Source organism: Biomphalaria glabrata, chromosome 7 (assembly GCF_947242115.1).
Source record: "Biomphalaria glabrata chromosome 7, xgBioGlab47.1, whole genome shotgun sequence".
Lineage (NCBI taxonomy): Eukaryota > Metazoa > Mollusca > Gastropoda > Planorbidae > Biomphalaria > Biomphalaria glabrata.
In genome coordinates this window covers 15665036-15684338 of record NC_074717.1, presented here as the reverse complement: position 1 = coordinate 15684338, position 19303 = coordinate 15665036, and the positions used below count along the sequence as shown (strand labels likewise).

Sequence of the window (19303 nt, the reverse complement as noted above, 5' to 3'; positions counted from 1 at the left end):
GACAGCATTACAATGGCATACCATAATTTTTGGTATCCTGAAATATGAAACCTTAATTCCCAACCAAGACCATTAAGGCCCTTCCCCCTCCCCCTTTATTTTTTTTTTTTTGCATACCTCAAATAAAAGGTCAATAAAGAACAGTTTTAAACAAAGCACACCCTTCATTGAATCACCTGTTACGCCCTAGCATAATAATGCTCCCCACTACACACATTTTTTACCCATTATAAAAGTACTGATAATTAATCATTAAAGCTTTACTCTTCCTGTGGAACGGTTTGAAAGAAGAAACATCACTATTCCCAATTAACTCCACTCTTTACATATATTTTTTTTTATTTTATCAATCATAGATCTAGCTAGACACACCTTATACAGAAAAACCTATCTCCATAAACCATATTTTACACACCACACCCCCCCAAAAAAAATCATAATTTTGATAGGCCCTTAGTCACTGTGACAATTTGTTTTACTTAAAATTTTTGATTTAGAATAGAATCCTACATGTAAATCTACTGTATTTTCATGTTTATAACCCACAGGTTATACAAGTTTTTAAAAACAGATGGCAGGAGTGCAGGGCATACAAAAGTGCTGGGTTTACAAAATTTATTTTAGATCTCTATATCTGATTAAAAATAAACAAATAAAAAAATTGGAATGAAAGAAAATAACACACTAAAAAAAGTGTTAAGTGCTTTGAACATTTAAATGTCAGCTTTAAAAAAACATATTGAATTGAAATTGGGAATAAAAAAAAATTTTTAGCTGCGGTTTCGTTAGGGAATATGGCTTCTAAGTTGTTCTATGTACCCAGAAAGTAATAACATATTAAATGTTTGTATTTTATGGTCCACAGCAAGTGAGAGAATTAGTGATTATCAGTCAGTTATCTGGGCCAAGGATTTTATATTGTAGATAAATGCCTTAAGTAGCCAATAGTGTACTTTCATCATAATTAGTTACTTTACTGGGTTAGAAATATAGTTTTACATATATACATCAGGTTCATATAATTTTCTTACCCTGATTACATTAAAGCAGGCCATATTTCAGATTTAGCATTAAGAAATTATCAATATTATCAAAGTAATAGTAAAAATTGATACTTATAACATCAAAATACAATAATACTCAATATCAATATAGACAGGAAACAACCCAAACACATCCAGGACCAGGTCCATTACTGGCATCTGGACCAGCACACATTACCTCCCCTGAACACCTGAGTTAAATTCCCATATCTTTCCTACTTTCAGCAAATAATCAAAATTTTGTTACAGCTCAACAACTTGCACTCCACTCCTAACAATCTGAAAAGGCTAGAACTAGGTTACAAGCAAACTCAAAAGATGTTTTTTCTAGACAGAGTCAGGTCACATCTGTAAACTCAATGTGATGGACTAAGACTAAACTAAGAAATAAGAAAGGGGAAGAAAAAGCTTACTAACTAAAAACAAGAAAAATATAAAAAAATACTTAAAAAAAAAAAAAAATTAGTTTGGTTAACTCATGTTTACAATTAAATTTGTAATAGATCTAGACAAAGGCAACAAGGATCAGCCACAATGTGTCATATGTTTCAATGTTAATGATGAAAGTTTGAAATCTGCTAAATTAAAGCGTCATCTTGAAAAGATTTCTTTAAACTTTAAGCAAATTATACACAAATCAGCAAAAAATTAATTTAGCAATGGGACAACAGTGAATGAAAAGGCTTTATTTTTAGTTTTTAAGGCTTCTTATATTACTATAGTAATATAGTAATAGTATAGTAACTAGTTTAACTAGAATAGATCTATAATCTAGAGATAATAACTAGAAAATATATTAATATATATTCTATATGAGACTCTCACTCTAGATGTCTTTAGATTGATAACTTAAAATTAAAGTAGAATCTTATCTTATCTTATCTTATATAATACAGACGTTACTTCAAAAAAGAAGATGATTACGTCCTACGCGTCATGCATTTAGTCATGCATATTAACCAATGACTTAAATTCTGCCAAGTCACTGGTTTTCCTGGCTAGCTCAGGCAACCCATTCCATGCTCTAATAGCACTAGGGAAGAAGGAGTATTTGTACAAATTTGTCCTAGCATATGGGACGAGGAATGTGCCTTTATCTTTGTGTCTTTCAGAGTATTTTATTAAATTTTGTTTTTGTATTTGAAGATTATGGTTCAGTGTTTTATGTATGATTGCTACTTTACTTTTGAGCCTTCTGTCCTGAAGGCTTTCTAAATTTAGTGATTTTACTAAAGGTGTTACTCTAGTCAAATGTGAATATTCGTTTGTTATGAATCTCACTGCTCTATTTTGTGTCTGTTCCAGTTTCTTAATGTTTTCTTGAGTTGAGGGGTCCCAAACGGAGGATGCATATTCTATTATTGGCCTAACCAAGGTTAAGTAACATTTTAGTTTTATGTTCTTATTTGATTTATAGAAATTTCTTTTAATAAATCCTAATGCTTTGTTTGATTTTTTTGTAGTTTCATCAATATGTGGATTCCATGATAGTTTTTCATTTATTATAACACCTAGGTATTTTGCGTTTTTAGTCTGTGATACTGGTTTGCCATGAATAAGATAAGTGGAATTAATTTGTTTTAGTTTTTTTGTTACTCTTAACAACTGACATTTTTCTGGGTGGAAAGACATGCTCCAATTTGATTCCCATTTCTGTAATTCATCTAATTCTCTTTGTAAAATATCTGTGTCTTGTGTTGTTTTTATTGTTCTATATATTATGCAATCGTCTGCAAATAATCTGACTTTTGTTCCTGAACTAATGCAATTTGGTAAATCATTTATGTAAATTAAAAATAGTAGTGGACCCAAGACTGTACCTTGAGGTACACCTGAGTTTACTGTTATCGGTGTTGATTTAGAGCCATTTATTATTACAGTTTGTTCTCTCCCTATCAGAAAGTCTTTAATCCACTGATGCAGTGGACCATTAATGCCGAAATATTTTAATTTTTTAAGCAAACTATGGTGGTGAACTTTGTCAAAAGCCTTAGAAAAATCTAGTAAGATAGCATCTATTTGTTCACTATTATCTAAACCTTTTGAAAAATCATCAATTAGTCCTATTAGTTGTGTTTCACATGATCTATATTTCCTAAAGCCATGTTGGTATGGTGTGAGGACATTATGTTTGTCTAAGTGGTTTATGATGTTGCTACATATTATGTGTTCTAGGATTTTACATGTGATGCTGGTAAGTGATACTGGTCTGTAGTTCCCTGGGTCAGATTTTTCTCCTTTTTTAAATAGGGGGGTGACATTAGCTTCTTTCCAGTCCTTTGGTACTCTGCCCTGGTTAAGTGAAGCCTGAAAGAGTATTTTGAACACTGGGGCTAGCTCATTACTTAGTTCTTTGAGTAATCTAGCTGGAATACCATCAGGTCCAGAAGCTTTATTTGGTTTGGTGTTGGCTAATAGTTTTTGAATTCCATTTTCTTGTACTACTATATCTTCTATGTTGTCTACTTGGTTCAAATTCAGTAATATGTCTTTGTCTCCTGGGGCTGAGAATGCTGATGCAAAGTATTTGTTTAGAATGTTTGCTTTAGTTTCATTATCATTATGTATTATGTTATGTTCATCTTTTAATGGCGCTACGCCTGTTGTTTCCATTTTCTTAGACTTAATGTATGACCATAGGTTTTTGTTGTTATCTTTAGATATTACATTGTTTATGTATTCACTCTGCAGCTGTCTGCTTACTTTTTGGGTTAAGTGTTTAATTTTTATATACTTTTTGTAAACTCTTTCTGCATTAGTTTCTTTAAATTTTCTATAGAGGTTTTCCTTCTGTTTACAAAGCTTCTTTAGTCTATTATTAAACCAGCATTTATTTATTTTGTTTGATGTGTATTTAGTTGGTATATGATTTTCTATTATGCTTTTAAGATGGTTTTTAATGAAATTCCAGAGGTCATCGACTGGTTGGTTAATGTCTTTTTCTAATAAGAATGTTTGTTGAAAGTTTAGTGCAGCTTGGTGTAGTTGTGTTAGGTTACATTTATTCCAGAGTAAGATTTTTCTTTTGGGTTTTGTATTGGCTACTGCTTTTATCTGACTGTGTATTTTTATGATCTCATGGTCTGATAGACCAGGGATAATTTCATAATCAACTACTAATCCAGGTCTGTTGGTTAAGAAGAGATCTAATGTGTTGTTTAATCTAGTTGGCTTTTTAATGATTTGATCTAAACTTAGGTTGTGTAAAGTTTCTATGAAAAGCTCATTTATGTCCTTAAGGTTTTGGTGTTTATCTATGGTTAGTGTTTTCCAATTTATATCAGGTAGGTTGAAATCACCCATAATCCAAAAAACTGCATTTTTATTTGTCTCTTTAAGTGTAGTAATCTGATTACATAGTTCCTGCATGTATTCTAAACTAGAATTTGGTGGTCTGTAAATGCTGCCTATTATTAGGGATGTTGAGGTGGTATTAATTTTACAAAATGTTGATTCTACATTTTTTGAGTTAGGTAAGGTAATTTCTTCTGCTATAAGAGTGTTTTTTATTGCTAAAAGAACTCCTCCATGATTATCAGCCCTATCTTTTCTAAAAATTTCATAATTACTATTGAAAATTTCTGCATTATAAATTTCAGGATGCAGCCAAGTTTCTGTTCCTGCAATTATGTCTGGTTTCTCACATTCTAATAAAATTTCTAAGTCTGCTGTTTTGTTCCTAATGCTTTGAAAATTTATAACTAAGGTTTTAAGGTATTTTGGTATTACTTCTTTAGTAGGTTTGTTTAGTGAGGCTGTTGTATTAATTTTAGTAGATTTAGGTTTAACAGGAGTGGATCTGGCTAGTGGTTGGTGAGTTTGGTTCGGGATGGTGTTTAGGATGTTGTATGGGTTAGAAGTGTCCGCATCAAAGGAATCAAACAGTCCTGATGTAAACTGAGGTAACCCACACGGTACACAGTGCCATGATGCGTCTTTGTTGCCTAAGGCATAATACACAGGTGTATTCATATGGAGACATGATGCATGGTACCATTTATCGCAGGTGTCACATTGAATGGCTTTCTGTTTCAGGGTGCATATTTTTTTGCAGATGTTGCATCTATCTTTAGATCTAGGCCCTGGATTTGACTCTACATCTCCTGCCATTAATATTAACAGTGATAGGTATTTATTTCTGCTGTGTCTGATTGAGAACTTCCATTTGTGATGGGTAATCTTCTTTAATGTTATAGATGTGTATGTTAGGTTATTTTTGAAGTTGCATTGTTCTAAAGTGTGATGATTGATTATGACTGTTGTTTCCTTTTTAAGTTTAGTGTTGACAAAGGTAGATCTAGTTCTGTGTTCAGCTAGTGTGCATTTGGTGATTATTAGGATAAATAGCCAGAGCAATTTCATGATGACTGTTCTTGATTTTAGTTTTTAAAGGAGTCTAGTCTAAATCTAGTTTAAGGTTTACAATGCCTAAGTTAAGTCTAAATCTAAAGTGAAAGCTAGTTTACAATGACAATTAAATCAAATCAAATGGTTTATTAAATTCAAAATGTGGACCTAGGCCCTAGGCCTAGACTAGATCTAGATCTAATTCTAGATCAATATATTTACGTGTATAACTAACTACATAGAATATTACTATTAGTTATTATTAGTAGTATTAATAGATGATTAGTAGATCTAAAGCCTTAATTAAAGTCTAAGTCTAACACTAGACAGACTAGATCTAAAATCTAAGGATATAATAATAAATATAGACTAGATCTAGATCTAATAAATTATAAGGATTAGTGAGACAAAATAGTCCTAAGCTAAGAATTGTTAATTTGAATTAATTTAGATCTGGACCTATCTAATCTATCATGATCTATGATATTGATAATCTAAGTCTAGAACTCTAGATTCTAGTATAAGTATAGACTATAGTATAGACACTAGATCAGCGGTTCTCAGCATTTTTAAGTCCGTGACCCCCCAATACAATTTTCCTCTACTAGGTGGCGACCCCGACTATAAAACGTTTTTTTTATTATAGGCCAGTGTTATAAAATCGTTATCAAAATGTACATATATCTGATATTAGTGATATCCATGATGTCAATTCCATTTTTAGAGTCTGAACATTACAAATACTTTATTTAGTTTTTAAAATAAATTTGTGCTTAAATTACAAAAAAGTGTAGTATCTTTTATGACTTTCATTTTTAAAAAATTTTTTTTTGCTTGTTACAATTCTCTATAAACCCTTGACAAAAAAATGTGGCTAAGTCAAGAACCAGACAACTTGGGCTCTGATATAACGAGGTACTTAAATGAGTGTAATAAATAATGAAGAGAAAACAATCAAATACTTTACAAATGGGCAGAAGTCAATGTCTGAATAAAACAGCTATACACAACTTGTAAAAATGAATGTTGTTCTTCCTTAACTTTCTTGTTCCTCTCTGAGTCGGACTGACTTGACTCGATACAGTAAACTACATTGCTTCAAAATTTTAGCGACTGTATTTTCAAACACGCCACAGTTAGTGCGAAGGTTGAGCTTGTTTTTATTTCACTAGATTAGGAATTCACATCTACTGCATCAAGTTTATTTCTGTATTTAGACTTGATAACTAACAGGCAGAAAAACCATGTTTCGCAAAGATATGTAGAAATAAATCGGAATTACTACAAACAATTGAAGAAAAATCATATTGAGCTGCATCAATGTAATGCTAGTGGCAATGTCTTTGTCGCTAATATTTGTCAATGAATCATACAGTGAGTTAAGATGGATTCTTCTGGCAACTCATTCTGTACCAAACATAGAAAGCCAGAACATCCTAGCATAGTTAGAGCACTATCACCACAAATATTTTTTCCCAAGAGGTCATTTCCTAAAATGAACCAACTTTGACAGTTACATCACGTGCTGCAGAGGTAGTTTCAAGAGGTTTGCATCAAAACTAATCTTTAAACTCGCCAGTATTACAACGTCTGTAGATTCATCAAACTGGATGCTAAATATTGTAAAAGGAGCAGACATTATTTCCTGAATTACTTGATTGATAATATCAGAAGACATGTCAACTATTCTCCTGTGGACAGTGTCATTAGATATAGAAATTGCACTAAATTTATTAACGTATTCGGCTCCAATCAGAACTCAAGCAATGTACTTATCCGCTGACAATAACTCCTTGGTGTGAATAAGAAGCTTCAAGTGATGCTATGTTTTAATTATAGTACTTGCCATTTGAGTGAAGTCTTGATTGCTTGACTCCACCAACCTTCAAAACTATAACACTGAACGTCCTTATCCGTAAAGCTCGGACGTTTGTTCAGCCTCATACCTTCGACAGATAGAACTTCATTACAAGTGACTCTTCGGGTCATTTCAATTCCTGCTTTAACTATTGAAATTAAAAATTCCGCAAAAGTTGTCAATTTGTTTTCTTAACATTCTTCTGTCCTTGTTCATGGGCTGTTCCATAATGATTTAATTCCTTCAAAAACATGGACTATAATATAATTGCGTATTATTAAATACATTTTCTTCATGACGTCATTAGATCCTCACCATAGAAATTTTTAAAATTTTTTATCCCGCAATTGTGTTACGACGCATTTAATGGACAATAATTTCAATAGTTGAACAATTTTATTCCGCAACAGCAAAGATGGGGTCTGCAACATTTTTGAATGACAATCATAAAAAACAAAGAAGAAACTACCAATGAAAAAACATGTCTACCTATAAACAATGTTGTTACATTTGTCACTAAAAGTGCCCTCTGTATTCTCTGGTAATATTCCCTTGTTCTTAGATCTAGATTTGTCACTTTTTATTTTATTTGATTGATACTTGAAGATCGTTTCATAATCTTTTTTTAATAATTTAATCTGAGCATTGTCTCTTAATTGAAACTTTGTAAATATAAATACATATCAACTATTGTACAAATATGTGTGTTACAATGCGTTAGAAACGAAAATAAAAACAATTAAAAATTCCCCCTCCCCCAAATTTTCCGATGGTAGTAGGCGACCCCTGGCAATGGTCAATCGACCCCCAAGCCCAAGGGGGTTGCGACCCACAGGTTGAGCCAAGTTGTTATTAAATGCTCTTCCGCGGTGTTTAGTACTTGAACGAAAATGTAACTAAGCCCAACTGGAGGTAACACTGAACTCAATACTGGAACAGATAACACAGATGAAAGGCCAACAATCGATAAATAGAGTCGATGCTGGTGTTCAAAAAACAACAAATACTTTTAATACTTAATACGGGAACCGTCCGATGTCCTCTATTACTAGCCGTCTCTATAATTCTTATTCTTACTGTAAATAAGAAAGCGTCTTCATTCTAAAGCGTCGCCTAGAGAGTTCTTGTTGTGGACACTGAGTGGCACTGACAGTCGCAATACTACTAGTATTACTAGTTACTAGATCTACTATCTAGAATAATCTAGATCTAGTAAAGTAGTATTAAGTATACTATAGACTTGTATACTTTTTTTTATAATCTAGTCGAATTTCAGAATTATTATTCAATTAATAGAATTATGAATAATATGAATTATATCTAGATCTCTAGAGACTAGAGTTGACTAGTAGACTAGTCACTAGAAAGTAATCTAGTAACTAGTAATACTAGTAAGTTAAGTGCAAGTCCTAAAGTAAGTGACGTCTAGAGTTTAGTCTTAGTACTGTAACTGTTCAGACAGTCTGAGACAGTTACAAGACAATACCGACAATCATGACAATGGCTATTTTCAGTATTTGGGGTCTAACTAAATTCTAGAATTCAGGTCAGACCTTCTTCTTCAATTGCTGGTCTATTGTCAGATTTGTGTTTTTTGTGCTTTTTACTACCCATGTTTCCTTTGTTGTCTTAGAACTAAGCCATACGCTCTTTAACAAAAGAGATTACAATTTAAATGCATAACACAAGCTTAGGATCACAGACCTGTATATATACTAAATCGAGTTAGTATATATAGGTCTGTGGATAGGATTTTACATGCTACGCAAGTGGCGCTGTTTAACCCTATGGTCAACAGGTCACCTGGTAGACTATATCTATATACTAACTAGAGTCTACTAGTGATGGGTATAAGTTAACTAAAAAGTTAGAAACTTTTAGTTTAACTAAAAAAAAACAATTAAGGCCATTGTTTAACTAGAAAAAAAAGTTTAGTTAAAATTGTAGTTTGATTAATTTTTTTTTAGTTACTATCTAAAAAGTTTAATTAAAATTTGTACAACTTTTCAACAGTGGTCAGAGTTGAAACACATATCCCTGTTTTCTAGTCATGTGATATCAATAACTTTATTTTAAAAAAATGATGCAGTTAACAACTATTTAGTCAGTCTGCATTTGAAGAGGGTAAAGTAAGATGCTGGTAGAAGTTATGGGAGTAAATATTTGCAACTAAAAGTAGCAGTATTATAAAATATTAAACATTTTTTGCCAAAAGCTTCTATGCAATATTATGAATGGAGTTGTTCTGAATATTCTTGTGAGCCACGTGGAGATGTTTAATTTCTGTTTATAGTGGGAATCTGATTAGTGAAAAAGGTCAATATTTATGTGGTTTTAATCAATTCATTTGGGGTAAATAATTTTTTAACTGCAGAAACATCAAATACCGGTACACCCTTTTTATAGTCTTAAGACTTATTATTTAGATCTAAGTCTAAATCGACAGCTAGGGCGCTAGGCCTATATAGATCTAAAAGCATTAGGATAACCAACTGTAGAAAAAAAAATATCTTAATCCACATCGTCTCCGTCCGACCATAAAGTAAATAGGCTGTGTCCAACTGATTTTAACAACTTGGTCAGCTAGACATACACATGTAGGCCTAGTGTACTGTAGTGCCGTCGATGATACTACGAGACTACTCAGGGGCGGACTGGCTATATGGGCAAACGGGCAAATGCCCGGTGGGCCGGTACCAAATGGGCCGGTCTGGTCGCGACCAAAGAAAAAAAATTAAATGCAGACAACTTAAAAAAATGACAGCAGTAGGATACAAAGGCCTTAACACGTTTTCTTCTTGTTAATTTTTATTACAATTAATTTTGTTTGAAATTCAACAAGAATAAAAAAAAAAATACACTATACACCATATCATTTGCAAAACGTTAGACCGTACTTTCTGCTATGCACGAGCGGCATGGACTGCTTTGATATCTCCGAGGTTGTGTTTGGCCTAATCATTTTGCTGGTCGGCATGGGCCTTTAATGGCAATCCCATTTTTTTAGCTCCTTGCCTCCCCTGTCTTTTAATGGTTCCAATGAAATTTAGTATGAAGTCATTAATGATGAAAATTCGTACAATAATTTATATAGCGTTGTCACATCCGATATTTAATGAAAGGAGATTTATATTTGAAATAATGGGTCATGGTATATTCATATACAAATCGCGTTTTTGAGAATGTACTAGGAGGAAGCAAGAGCTTTTCACATTACGTAAGTACCTCTTTAACCGTTCTGCTTTTTCTTATCTTTTAATGGAATGGGTTGCTGAGTCAGCCAGGAAAACCAATGATTTAGCATATTTTAAGTCACAGATCAACATGCATGACTAGATTGACATATGAAATACGTAAGACGTAACAATCTTATTTTTTTTAAGAAACGTCCATAATCAATAAGTAATACCAAAAAGCTTCAAACTCATTAGGCTGCTATTGTATTGTTTCTAGTTTTCAGACTACATACATGTATAAATAGAATACATTATGTAATCCTACGAATGCATACATCCAGTTTTCGATTTGTTATCAAACTTTATATATTTTGTAGAGAATTAGGCTTACACCTATAATTTAATACATGGGCGTAGCCGGGAGGGGAGGGTCTTCAAACCATCACTTGCCTCAGACATCATTGTCTGAAAGGGGAACTTTACTTACTGCCCCAGTGCAGCCAACTTAAGCAAACTACAGTCACCATGTGCGTGGCCAAAAGGGGTTTTGTGGTTTCCCTTCCCCCTCCAATAAAAAAGCTAAAGCAAAACTATATTTATCATTTTCTACCAGTCGCAGGACTCCATTGAATAGCAGATTTGTGGTTTTTGAACTTTTTTAGCGGAAGAGTAGCCGGCTAATTGCACTGTATATACCTCAGAATATGCATTTTTAAAGCTTAAAATAACGGAAATAATGCTTGGTTCCGGGGCTTAGCCCCGGACCCCACTAGGGGGAGCTCACAGCGCTCCCCTGGACGACTCCTTAGCTGTCCTTTGGCGGTGTGTACTGTCTTTCCACTAATTATAGGAAGAGAGTATTCTAGTTTAGAAAAAACGTTTAAAAATTGAAAGAAAAGAATGTAATGAAGATTAGTTACATATACACACACACTAATATATATACATATATATCAACACTGGTAGCTGGGAATAAGTGGTGGCACTGGAGAGATCCACATGGAGAGAGAGCATAAAGGAAGGGTCAAGGATTGCAGATGTCATACACAACAGAACCAGAAAGAAGGATGAAAATGCAACGGTGCCTGGTGATTATATATGCCCAACCTGCGATCGCAACTGTGTATCAAGGATTGGCATCTTTAGTCACACAAGAAGTTGCAAAGGGAAAAGATCGTCTCTCGAGACGTAAAATGCCACAGAATATATATATATATATATATATATATATATATATATATATATATATATATATATATATATATATATATATATATATATATATATATATATATATGTGTGTGTGTGTGTGTGTGTGTGTGTGTGAGCTTGCGCTCCCAGAGCTAGTTTTATATGCAATTTTAGCTATTTTTTAAATGTATTTTTGTTGTATAGGTTAGAGCTATTTTTATATATTTTATTTTTATAGGTTAGTGTCAGATTTTATAATTGTACTTCCGCATATTTATATAGGTTAGTATAAAAGGGATGTACTACATGCTGTTTTAAAACAGTTGAGTGTACATTTGACCAGTGGTCAGTACCATATCTGTCTGCGTGACAGCTGAAGATCTTTGTGGTCTGTCGTCTAATTATATTTTTATTCCTGTACCTGGGAAAAATAGCTGCTGTTTATAACTGCTGTTGTAGATCTATTGAATCTATTCTAATTCTAGGGAATTGATAGATCTAGTTTTAAAGTTTTGTTATTGACAGTTATTGTTTCTGTAGATCTATTCTAATTTTAGGGAAGCTAGTGACGTGTTATTTTGTTTCTGTAGTGACTAGTGTAGTGTTACCTTAGTGGCTTAGTTATAGTCTGTTTCTTGCTTTAGCTAGTTAGTAATTACATAGTCTAGTTAGTAAGGTACTAAGAGTAAGGTGTTCTTGTTTTAGTGTTAGAGTTATGGGTTGGTTATAGTAGTAGGATATTGTAGATCTAGACTAGTTTATTGTAGTTTGTTTGTCGATCTAGATCTAGGGTAGTAGTTGTAGTGATTTAGTTAGATAGTTGGTTTGGTTAGTTTGTTAGTGTTTGTAGTGGTGTAGATTTAGAGGGTTTTAGTTTGTTGATGGGTTCAGTAGTAGTGATTAGTCAAGTTAGTGTATATATTATATTTTATTATTGATTTATTTTTGTATGTAAATAAAGTTTCTTTTTGTTTTATTTATCGTAAACTAAAGTTTGTTATCCTGTTTTCATTTAGTTAAGTTATTATAGTTAGTTGTCTGGTTACTTAGGTGACTCTAGCCCCTTGGTCACCATACCGAGGTGCACAGATTGAGCCCACCCAGTAGCGCAAACATCTGTCCACTGTTGGTAAATTTTAATGTTGAGCAGCAGAAAATAGGTCCTCTCTCACTCGCGCCTGCCTGACCTGCTCATATATATATATATATATATATATATATATATATATATATATATATATATATATATATATATATATATATATATATATAATGCGGAGTGGGGTAAAAAATCCCCCCCCCCAACCGAAAATATATGACATGCCATTTGTGGGTCGGTTTATATGGTAATGCCCGGGCCGATTTTGATACCCAGTCCGCCACTAGAGACTACCCTACATTTGTTTTTCATTACGCATTATGCAATAGTGTTTGCTTAATGTGGAGTGGTCAGGCTAGTCATGCATGTTCGAAGATATACTTTTACACTAAAATAGTTACACCCTCCCTGCCCAGAAAATAAATAGACGGTGTGTCCGACTGATTTTAACAACCTGACCAGATAGCTAGACATACACGCGTAGGCCTATATAGTGTACTGAGTGTGAAGTCCATAATGACAACCCTGCTTTTTCCCCTTGCCCGTTTAACGGTTATGCAATAGTGTTGTATTTTTAGAGGTCAGACAAGAAAATAGCACATCGGCATGGTTAGTCAAGCATGTAATTTTTTACACAATGAAATAGTTATACAGGTCAAATGTTTCTTAAGTTCTTAGCATTCGGGTAACCAACCCTAGGAAAAAATTGTAACACTTTCATCCACCCCTTCCTTTCTGCCCAAAACCAAAAGTAGGCCCAATCAAGCTAGTTGAGTAGAACACTAAAAGTTTTCAATATCAGAAATAGTGCTTGGCTTCGCCCCGCGCTGGGGGAGCTCCTAGCGCTCCACCAGACCCCCTTGCTAGTAATAGCGGGGAATCTACAATTTTTCCACTAACTCATGGAAGAACGTATTCTAGGGCACATTAAACGTCTTCCGAAAGAATGAAGGGTCAGAATGTAATAAAGATTATGTACACACATAAATACATATAATTGTTTTTCCGCGAGGGGGGGGGGAGAAAAAAAATCCCCCCCCCAAACCCCCCCCCCCGAAAAAAATTCCTGGCTACGCCCATGATATATATATATATATATCGATGTGCATTATGAAAAGGGAACTATAGGAACTATACCGGTATATGAAAGTTTATTTTCCAATTATATTATATTATACATTTGACTAGAGTAACACCTTTAGTAAAATCACTAAATTTAGAAAGCCTTCAGGACAGAAGGCTCAAAAGTAAAGTAGCAATAATACATAAAACACTGAACCATAATCTTCAAATACAAAAACAAAATTTAATAAAATACTCTGAAAGACACAAAGATAAAGGCACATTCCTCGTCCCATATGCTAGGACAAACTTGTACAAATGCTCCTTCTTCCCTAGTGCTATTAGAGCATGGAATGGATTGCCTGAGCTAGCCAGGAAAACCAGTGACTTGGCAGAATTTAAGTCATTGGTTAATATGCATGACTAAATGCATGACGCGTAGGACGTAATCATCTTCTTTTTTTGAAGTAACGTCTGTATTATATAAGATAAGATATAAAATCCCGCATTAGGTTTTTTCCTATGTAACGATAGTCTTTTGAATGCCAACATTGTCAGGTGAAAAATACACAATTAGTTAATACTTTATGTTACATCAAAACATCTTCCAAATTAAGGGAGTTGTTTACTTTGTGTTTCTTTCATACCAGTTCCTAAATGGACATTTATGACTACAATCAATGCAACAAACATAAAAAAAAACTAAAATTATAGTACAAATTTCACATCTGTGAATCCGTGAATGAAATTTTAAAAAATTCTGGAGCGTACTGTTAATTCAATCTTGACAAGACAGAATTTAAAGTTATCTTACAAGGTATTTGTTAATTTTCTCATAAGCTGATTAATGAATGAACCCAAGTCCAGCGGTCCTTAGACACATCTTTTTAACACGTCAGCAATCACGTTGATTTGTCCCGCAATAGCTTGAACTGTAAAGCTGAAGTCTTGAATCTAGTAATCCTCTGGCTGGCTAGCTTATTTGTATTGATATAAGCTAGTGTGGCGTGATCTGTTAGTAAGATGAATGATTTCCCAAGCAAGTAACGGGATAGTTTCGTTATGCAGAACACAATAGCTAGAGCTTCACGCTCTATCGTGGAATATATACAGTCTTGTCTTCTTCCGGTGTACTCTAGTGGGTTGACGTATTCTTTTGCGACTAAAATTGCGGTTGCGCCTGTATCGTACAGTACGTTGGTCATTTGTTCTCCCACAAGTCCTGGGTATACCTGCAGTTTATTAGCGTGTTTGGCAGCTAATTCTCGATCTCTTGGTCTGTTGTTCCAATCTTTATTGCGTCGGTTGTAGAAGCAAGTCTCTGTTGTGTGGTTTGTGTGTTTGTGTGCTAACATACGGAATAAGTTGTTGGCAAGGCAACGCCTCATCTAAACTGTTGCAACGTCTAGAAAACATCATTTAAAAAGCATCAAAAATTACACTCACAACATTACCACATTTAAAGGAACTTTTTGAACAAACGTGCCTAAGAAAAATCGAAAAAATTTTGGAAGACAACGGCCACCCGCTCCATCAGAACTACGCCAGGTCGTCGTGGGCGACTGCTGTCAATCAAAACAAGAACGGAGCGGTACAAAAACCTGTTCGTACCTCACTCGGTCAGACTCTATCACCGCCACTCATTGATCAGGGAACATGAAATGCACCAAGATTCCTGTGTGTAGTCGCTGAATGAACTCTTTATGTTGTCTGTTGTATTTATGTGTATTTTTCTGTTGTGTTGTCTTTATATGAGAAACGAGTCTTTGTAATCACAACAAATTTCCGTAAGGATCAATAAAGCAGTCTTAGTCTTGTTCTACCACAAATTTGACATAGGAAACGAACTCTTTGCTGATTACGTCTGTATTCTTGTTCCTTGTAGGTATATGTTGGGCTGTTTTCTTCATCCTTCCTTCTTCTATATGTACATGTTGGGCTCTTAGCTGTGTCTTTCTTATATGTATAGGTTGGGCTCTTATCTGCGTTCTCTCTTCGAGATCTATATGTTGGACTCATTTCTTCATCTTTCTCTCTTCGATATCTATATGTTGTTCTCATTTTTAACATTCTCTCTTCTATATAGAGGGCTTGGAGTCCGCATTCTTGCAGCGTTGTTCACCATAAAAGCTGATGCCGCAGTTGGGTTCTCTCTAGCTAACACTTCCCTTGGGTGTGCGGCCTTATACTGCCTTAGTTGTGCTATCAGGCTGCTGATGGTCTTTGGCTCTCGCTCTGTGACGCATGTTTTCACGTTATTATTGTAAGCTTCCATCACAGCGTCCATTATGATGTGTTCTCTGAGGGTTTCATATTTGTGATCCACTTTTGACAGGTCTACCCATCGATCGAAGTATATCGACATGTTGGTGACGAACATTTGTGGATCGTCGTTAGAGGTGTCGACTCTTTCTATCTCCTTCGGTATTCGTAACTTGTGGAGCCAAATTGTCTCAGCAAAGCCTCCTTCAAGGTCACGTAGTCTTTTCTTTCTTCTTCTCTCATTTGAAGACATATGTTGATGGCTCTACCTTTGAGGCTTCTTGCTCATTCTGTCTGTGGGAGGTTGCATGCTGTTGCTAAGTCTTTAAATCTCAGTAGCCTATATATGAGTCAATGCCCTCATTCTGGCTCTAATCAAATGGAGACATTCTGTCTAGTTGTTTGTATTTGTCGAAGTGTTCCTCCTTTTCATTTTGCTGTTCTTTGTCTTTCTTTTCTTTAAGTTTTATTTCTAGTTGTAAGATTTCCTTCCTTCTACTATCTTCTACTATCTTCTTCTTTCCTTTTAGATTCTTCTAGTAAGATTTTCTTCCTTCTACTATCTTCTTCTTTCTTTTTGGCTTCTTTCCTATTAAATCTCCTTTCTTCTCTTTCTTCCTCCTGTGTTATTTTTAGTGTAAGGATCTTTTCAAGTTCTTCGCCTTGCAGGCCATTTTCCTTGCCCGCTTCTCTGAATATTTTGTACATCGACATTTCCACTTACTTGTGCCTGGTCGTGGTCACCAGTTGTGAAGAAACAAGACCCTTTACGTTTAAAGTGCCTTTTAATTGTGAAGCATTTCAACATAACATATATACACGGCAAACGTTATATACAGATACCATACTTCACTAGCTGACTTCCTCTCCTCTTGTTTACGCACTCGTCTCTTCCCCCAAGTCCCCTAACACTCGATACCCAACACTTGACCGTGTGTCACAATCGACCACACAGTAACCGTGACACAACAGGTATGTTGTGCCAAAATGTAACTTTTATATTGTAAAAGTGCTGTACATTGTTTAAAATGCATTACAGTTTGTTTAAAATGTATTTATATTTCTTATAGGACTTTAAAAAAATTGGACCACATTATAAGAAGAAAACAAGGGGGAGAGCTAATAAACAGCTGGAAAAAATATATCATCAACCATTATACGGTTATATTTATTATGGTGTGCTGTTTCAACTTCTGATGGTAATGGCGATTTAATGTTTGACAAATGGCAAAGCCTTTTAAATCACTTGGTCAGTCAGCATACAGATCACTCAAATTCGCTGTTTTCCTCAAGTTTACATAGCATTGAATACAATACAGATAATAAAGATTGGTTTGAGCCTGGTGAGTATTTTCTTTGACTACTATATTAAATTAATGTTTAAATTAGTCTTGGGAAACCTGTTTAAATGTTTTCTCACCAACAGAATATATTGACCTTTTTTTTTTCTACATTAATGCTTTACAGGAACAGACTATTATGAAGGTGTTTGCAAAATCTTACAATATCAAATTGGAAAAGGATATAAAAAAGGTATCTCCAATATACCAAACAGCTGCTCTGGAATCATTCCACAGTCTTGTAATAAAATTTGCACCAAAGCACACTGCTTTTTCTTATTTAGGAATGCAAAGCAGGTAAATAATACAATACAATATACTATTTTATCAACTTGTTTGTACTAAATGTTGGAGTACCATATTTCTAAATTTCATTTATTTGTTAACTAGACTCCACATTGCAGCCATGCACTACAATGAAAATTGTGGAGAGGAAACTGATGACACAGATGAGGAAGGAAATGTATGATGTAGTATCTTTTTTCCAAAATGCAAAAAAGGAGACTACAGCATCAAAAAACAAAAGAAATCTCCAACACAAGGTTGAAATTTATTTATTATATTTCTTTTGAAACTAACGCAAAAGTCTTGTAACATAAACAAATATTTGTTTGTATCTTAATTACATAGCAAATGTTTAATTGCAAGGTTTATGAAACTGAAATTATATTTACACATTATGTTATGTTACATTGCTCATACATATTTTTTTTGGGCGTTTGCCCAAAAAAAAAATAATTTTGATTTTTCTGTTAATGTACATAGACTTATGAACTATTTGTTTGATGAATTTCATAAGGACCCAAAAGAATTGACCAAGAGCCTCACTGAATATGTGGATCACATACCAGAACCATTGTGTTCAAAATTTGAACGGCCATCATGGGACAATATAAAGAGATTGACACAGTTTTAAGTCTGTTTATAAATAACACTGTATTTTTTTTAAATTTTAAATTAAATATCTTTTTATTAATGCTATATATATACATTTTATTTTCAAAACTATGTAGCCATTTCAGCATGCTGATGACTTGAAACCTGTTTTTGTGCCTTCTGGAAATTCTTTTCTGATCTTGTTCACTGCACAGGATGAAAGAGGAACTTTTTACCAGACAGCCCCAGCAACAGCGAACAAATTGTCTATATGCTGTATATCTGTATTGTCTAAAATGAAAGAAAGTTACACATGAATGATGTACAAAATTGTATTATTCTTAACATTTCATCTAACATTATGATAACTGCATATATATATATATATATATATATATATATATATATATATATATATATATAGGTAGAGAAACATGAATCAGCTCTAAACTTAAGATATGGCAACATTATTGACTAAATTATATTATATATTGTTATGAATTTCAAATTATGTATGTTTAAATCAATATTGCTCTGTGAATGTAAATTTTAGTTTTCAATAGTTATGTTTTATTTGGTGTGATGCACAAATTGTAAGCAATTTCCTAATGGATAATAAAGATTATTTTAATTACTCATGTTTATCATCAAAATGGTCTCCAAATAGTTCTCTGTAATTGTGATGTGCAGTTTGTAGACTGTCTTGGTCCAAACAAACAGACCTGAATCCTGGATGATTGCTAATGCATTATACATTAATACTAGACATTTTCAGTGATACTTTGAGAATTTCTGTGCAGCAAATATTTTCATTTTTTGTGTACATGTGCTTACAGCATCCACATTTACACCTGATTTAAATCAGATTTGTTTATCAAACATGTACACATAAGAAATTTTCACATTTTTCAGTCAAACAATGTCTAATGCTACTTACCAAAAAGTAGTTGGATCACTTAGTCTACTAGTACTCATCCTATCAAGAACTACACACTGTGAGACCTTACTTTGTGATTTCTGGGGGTTCAAACATATAAGTCTTAGCTCAG

General features: G+C 33.8%; 2 protein-coding genes across 3 annotated transcripts in view; one reads left to right on the top strand and one right to left on the bottom strand.

Moving 5' to 3' along the window:
• Positions 1-8935, bottom strand: part of LOC106070726 (bromodomain-containing protein 7-like) — a 37105-nt gene extending 28170 nt beyond the window's left edge. For both annotated transcript variants that reach the window (XM_013230685.2, XM_013230692.2), the window contains exon 1: positions 8802-8935. In XM_013230685.2, the coding sequence (XP_013086139.2) occupies positions 8802-8862 (61 nt within the window). In that variant the 5' untranslated portion in view covers positions 8863-8935. The remainder of the gene's footprint in view (positions 1-8801) is intronic.
• An 8131-nt stretch (positions 8936-17066) lies between these two features.
• Positions 17067-17899, top strand: LOC106063943 (uncharacterized). Its single transcript, XM_056035922.1, has 4 exons — positions 17067-17076; positions 17169-17381; positions 17465-17675; positions 17769-17899. The coding sequence occupies exons 1-4, from the start codon at positions 17067-17069 to the stop codon at positions 17845-17847; spliced, it is 513 nt and encodes a 170-aa protein (XP_055891897.1). The 3' UTR covers positions 17848-17899.
• The last annotated feature ends 1404 nt before the right edge of the window (positions 17900-19303 follow it).

What these genes read in the sequence shown, in the direction of transcription:
- LOC106063943 (XM_056035922.1), top strand. An exon ending in TAAAGATTGGTTTGAGCCTG is followed by an intron (nt 17,382 to 17,464) that starts GTGAGTATTTTC and finishes TCTCACCAACAG; the next exon opens with AATATATTGACCTTTTTTTT. An exon ending in TATTTAGGAATGCAAAGCAG is followed by an intron (nt 17,676 to 17,768) that starts GTAAATAATACA and finishes TTTGTTAACTAG; the next exon opens with ACTCCACATTGCAGCCATGC.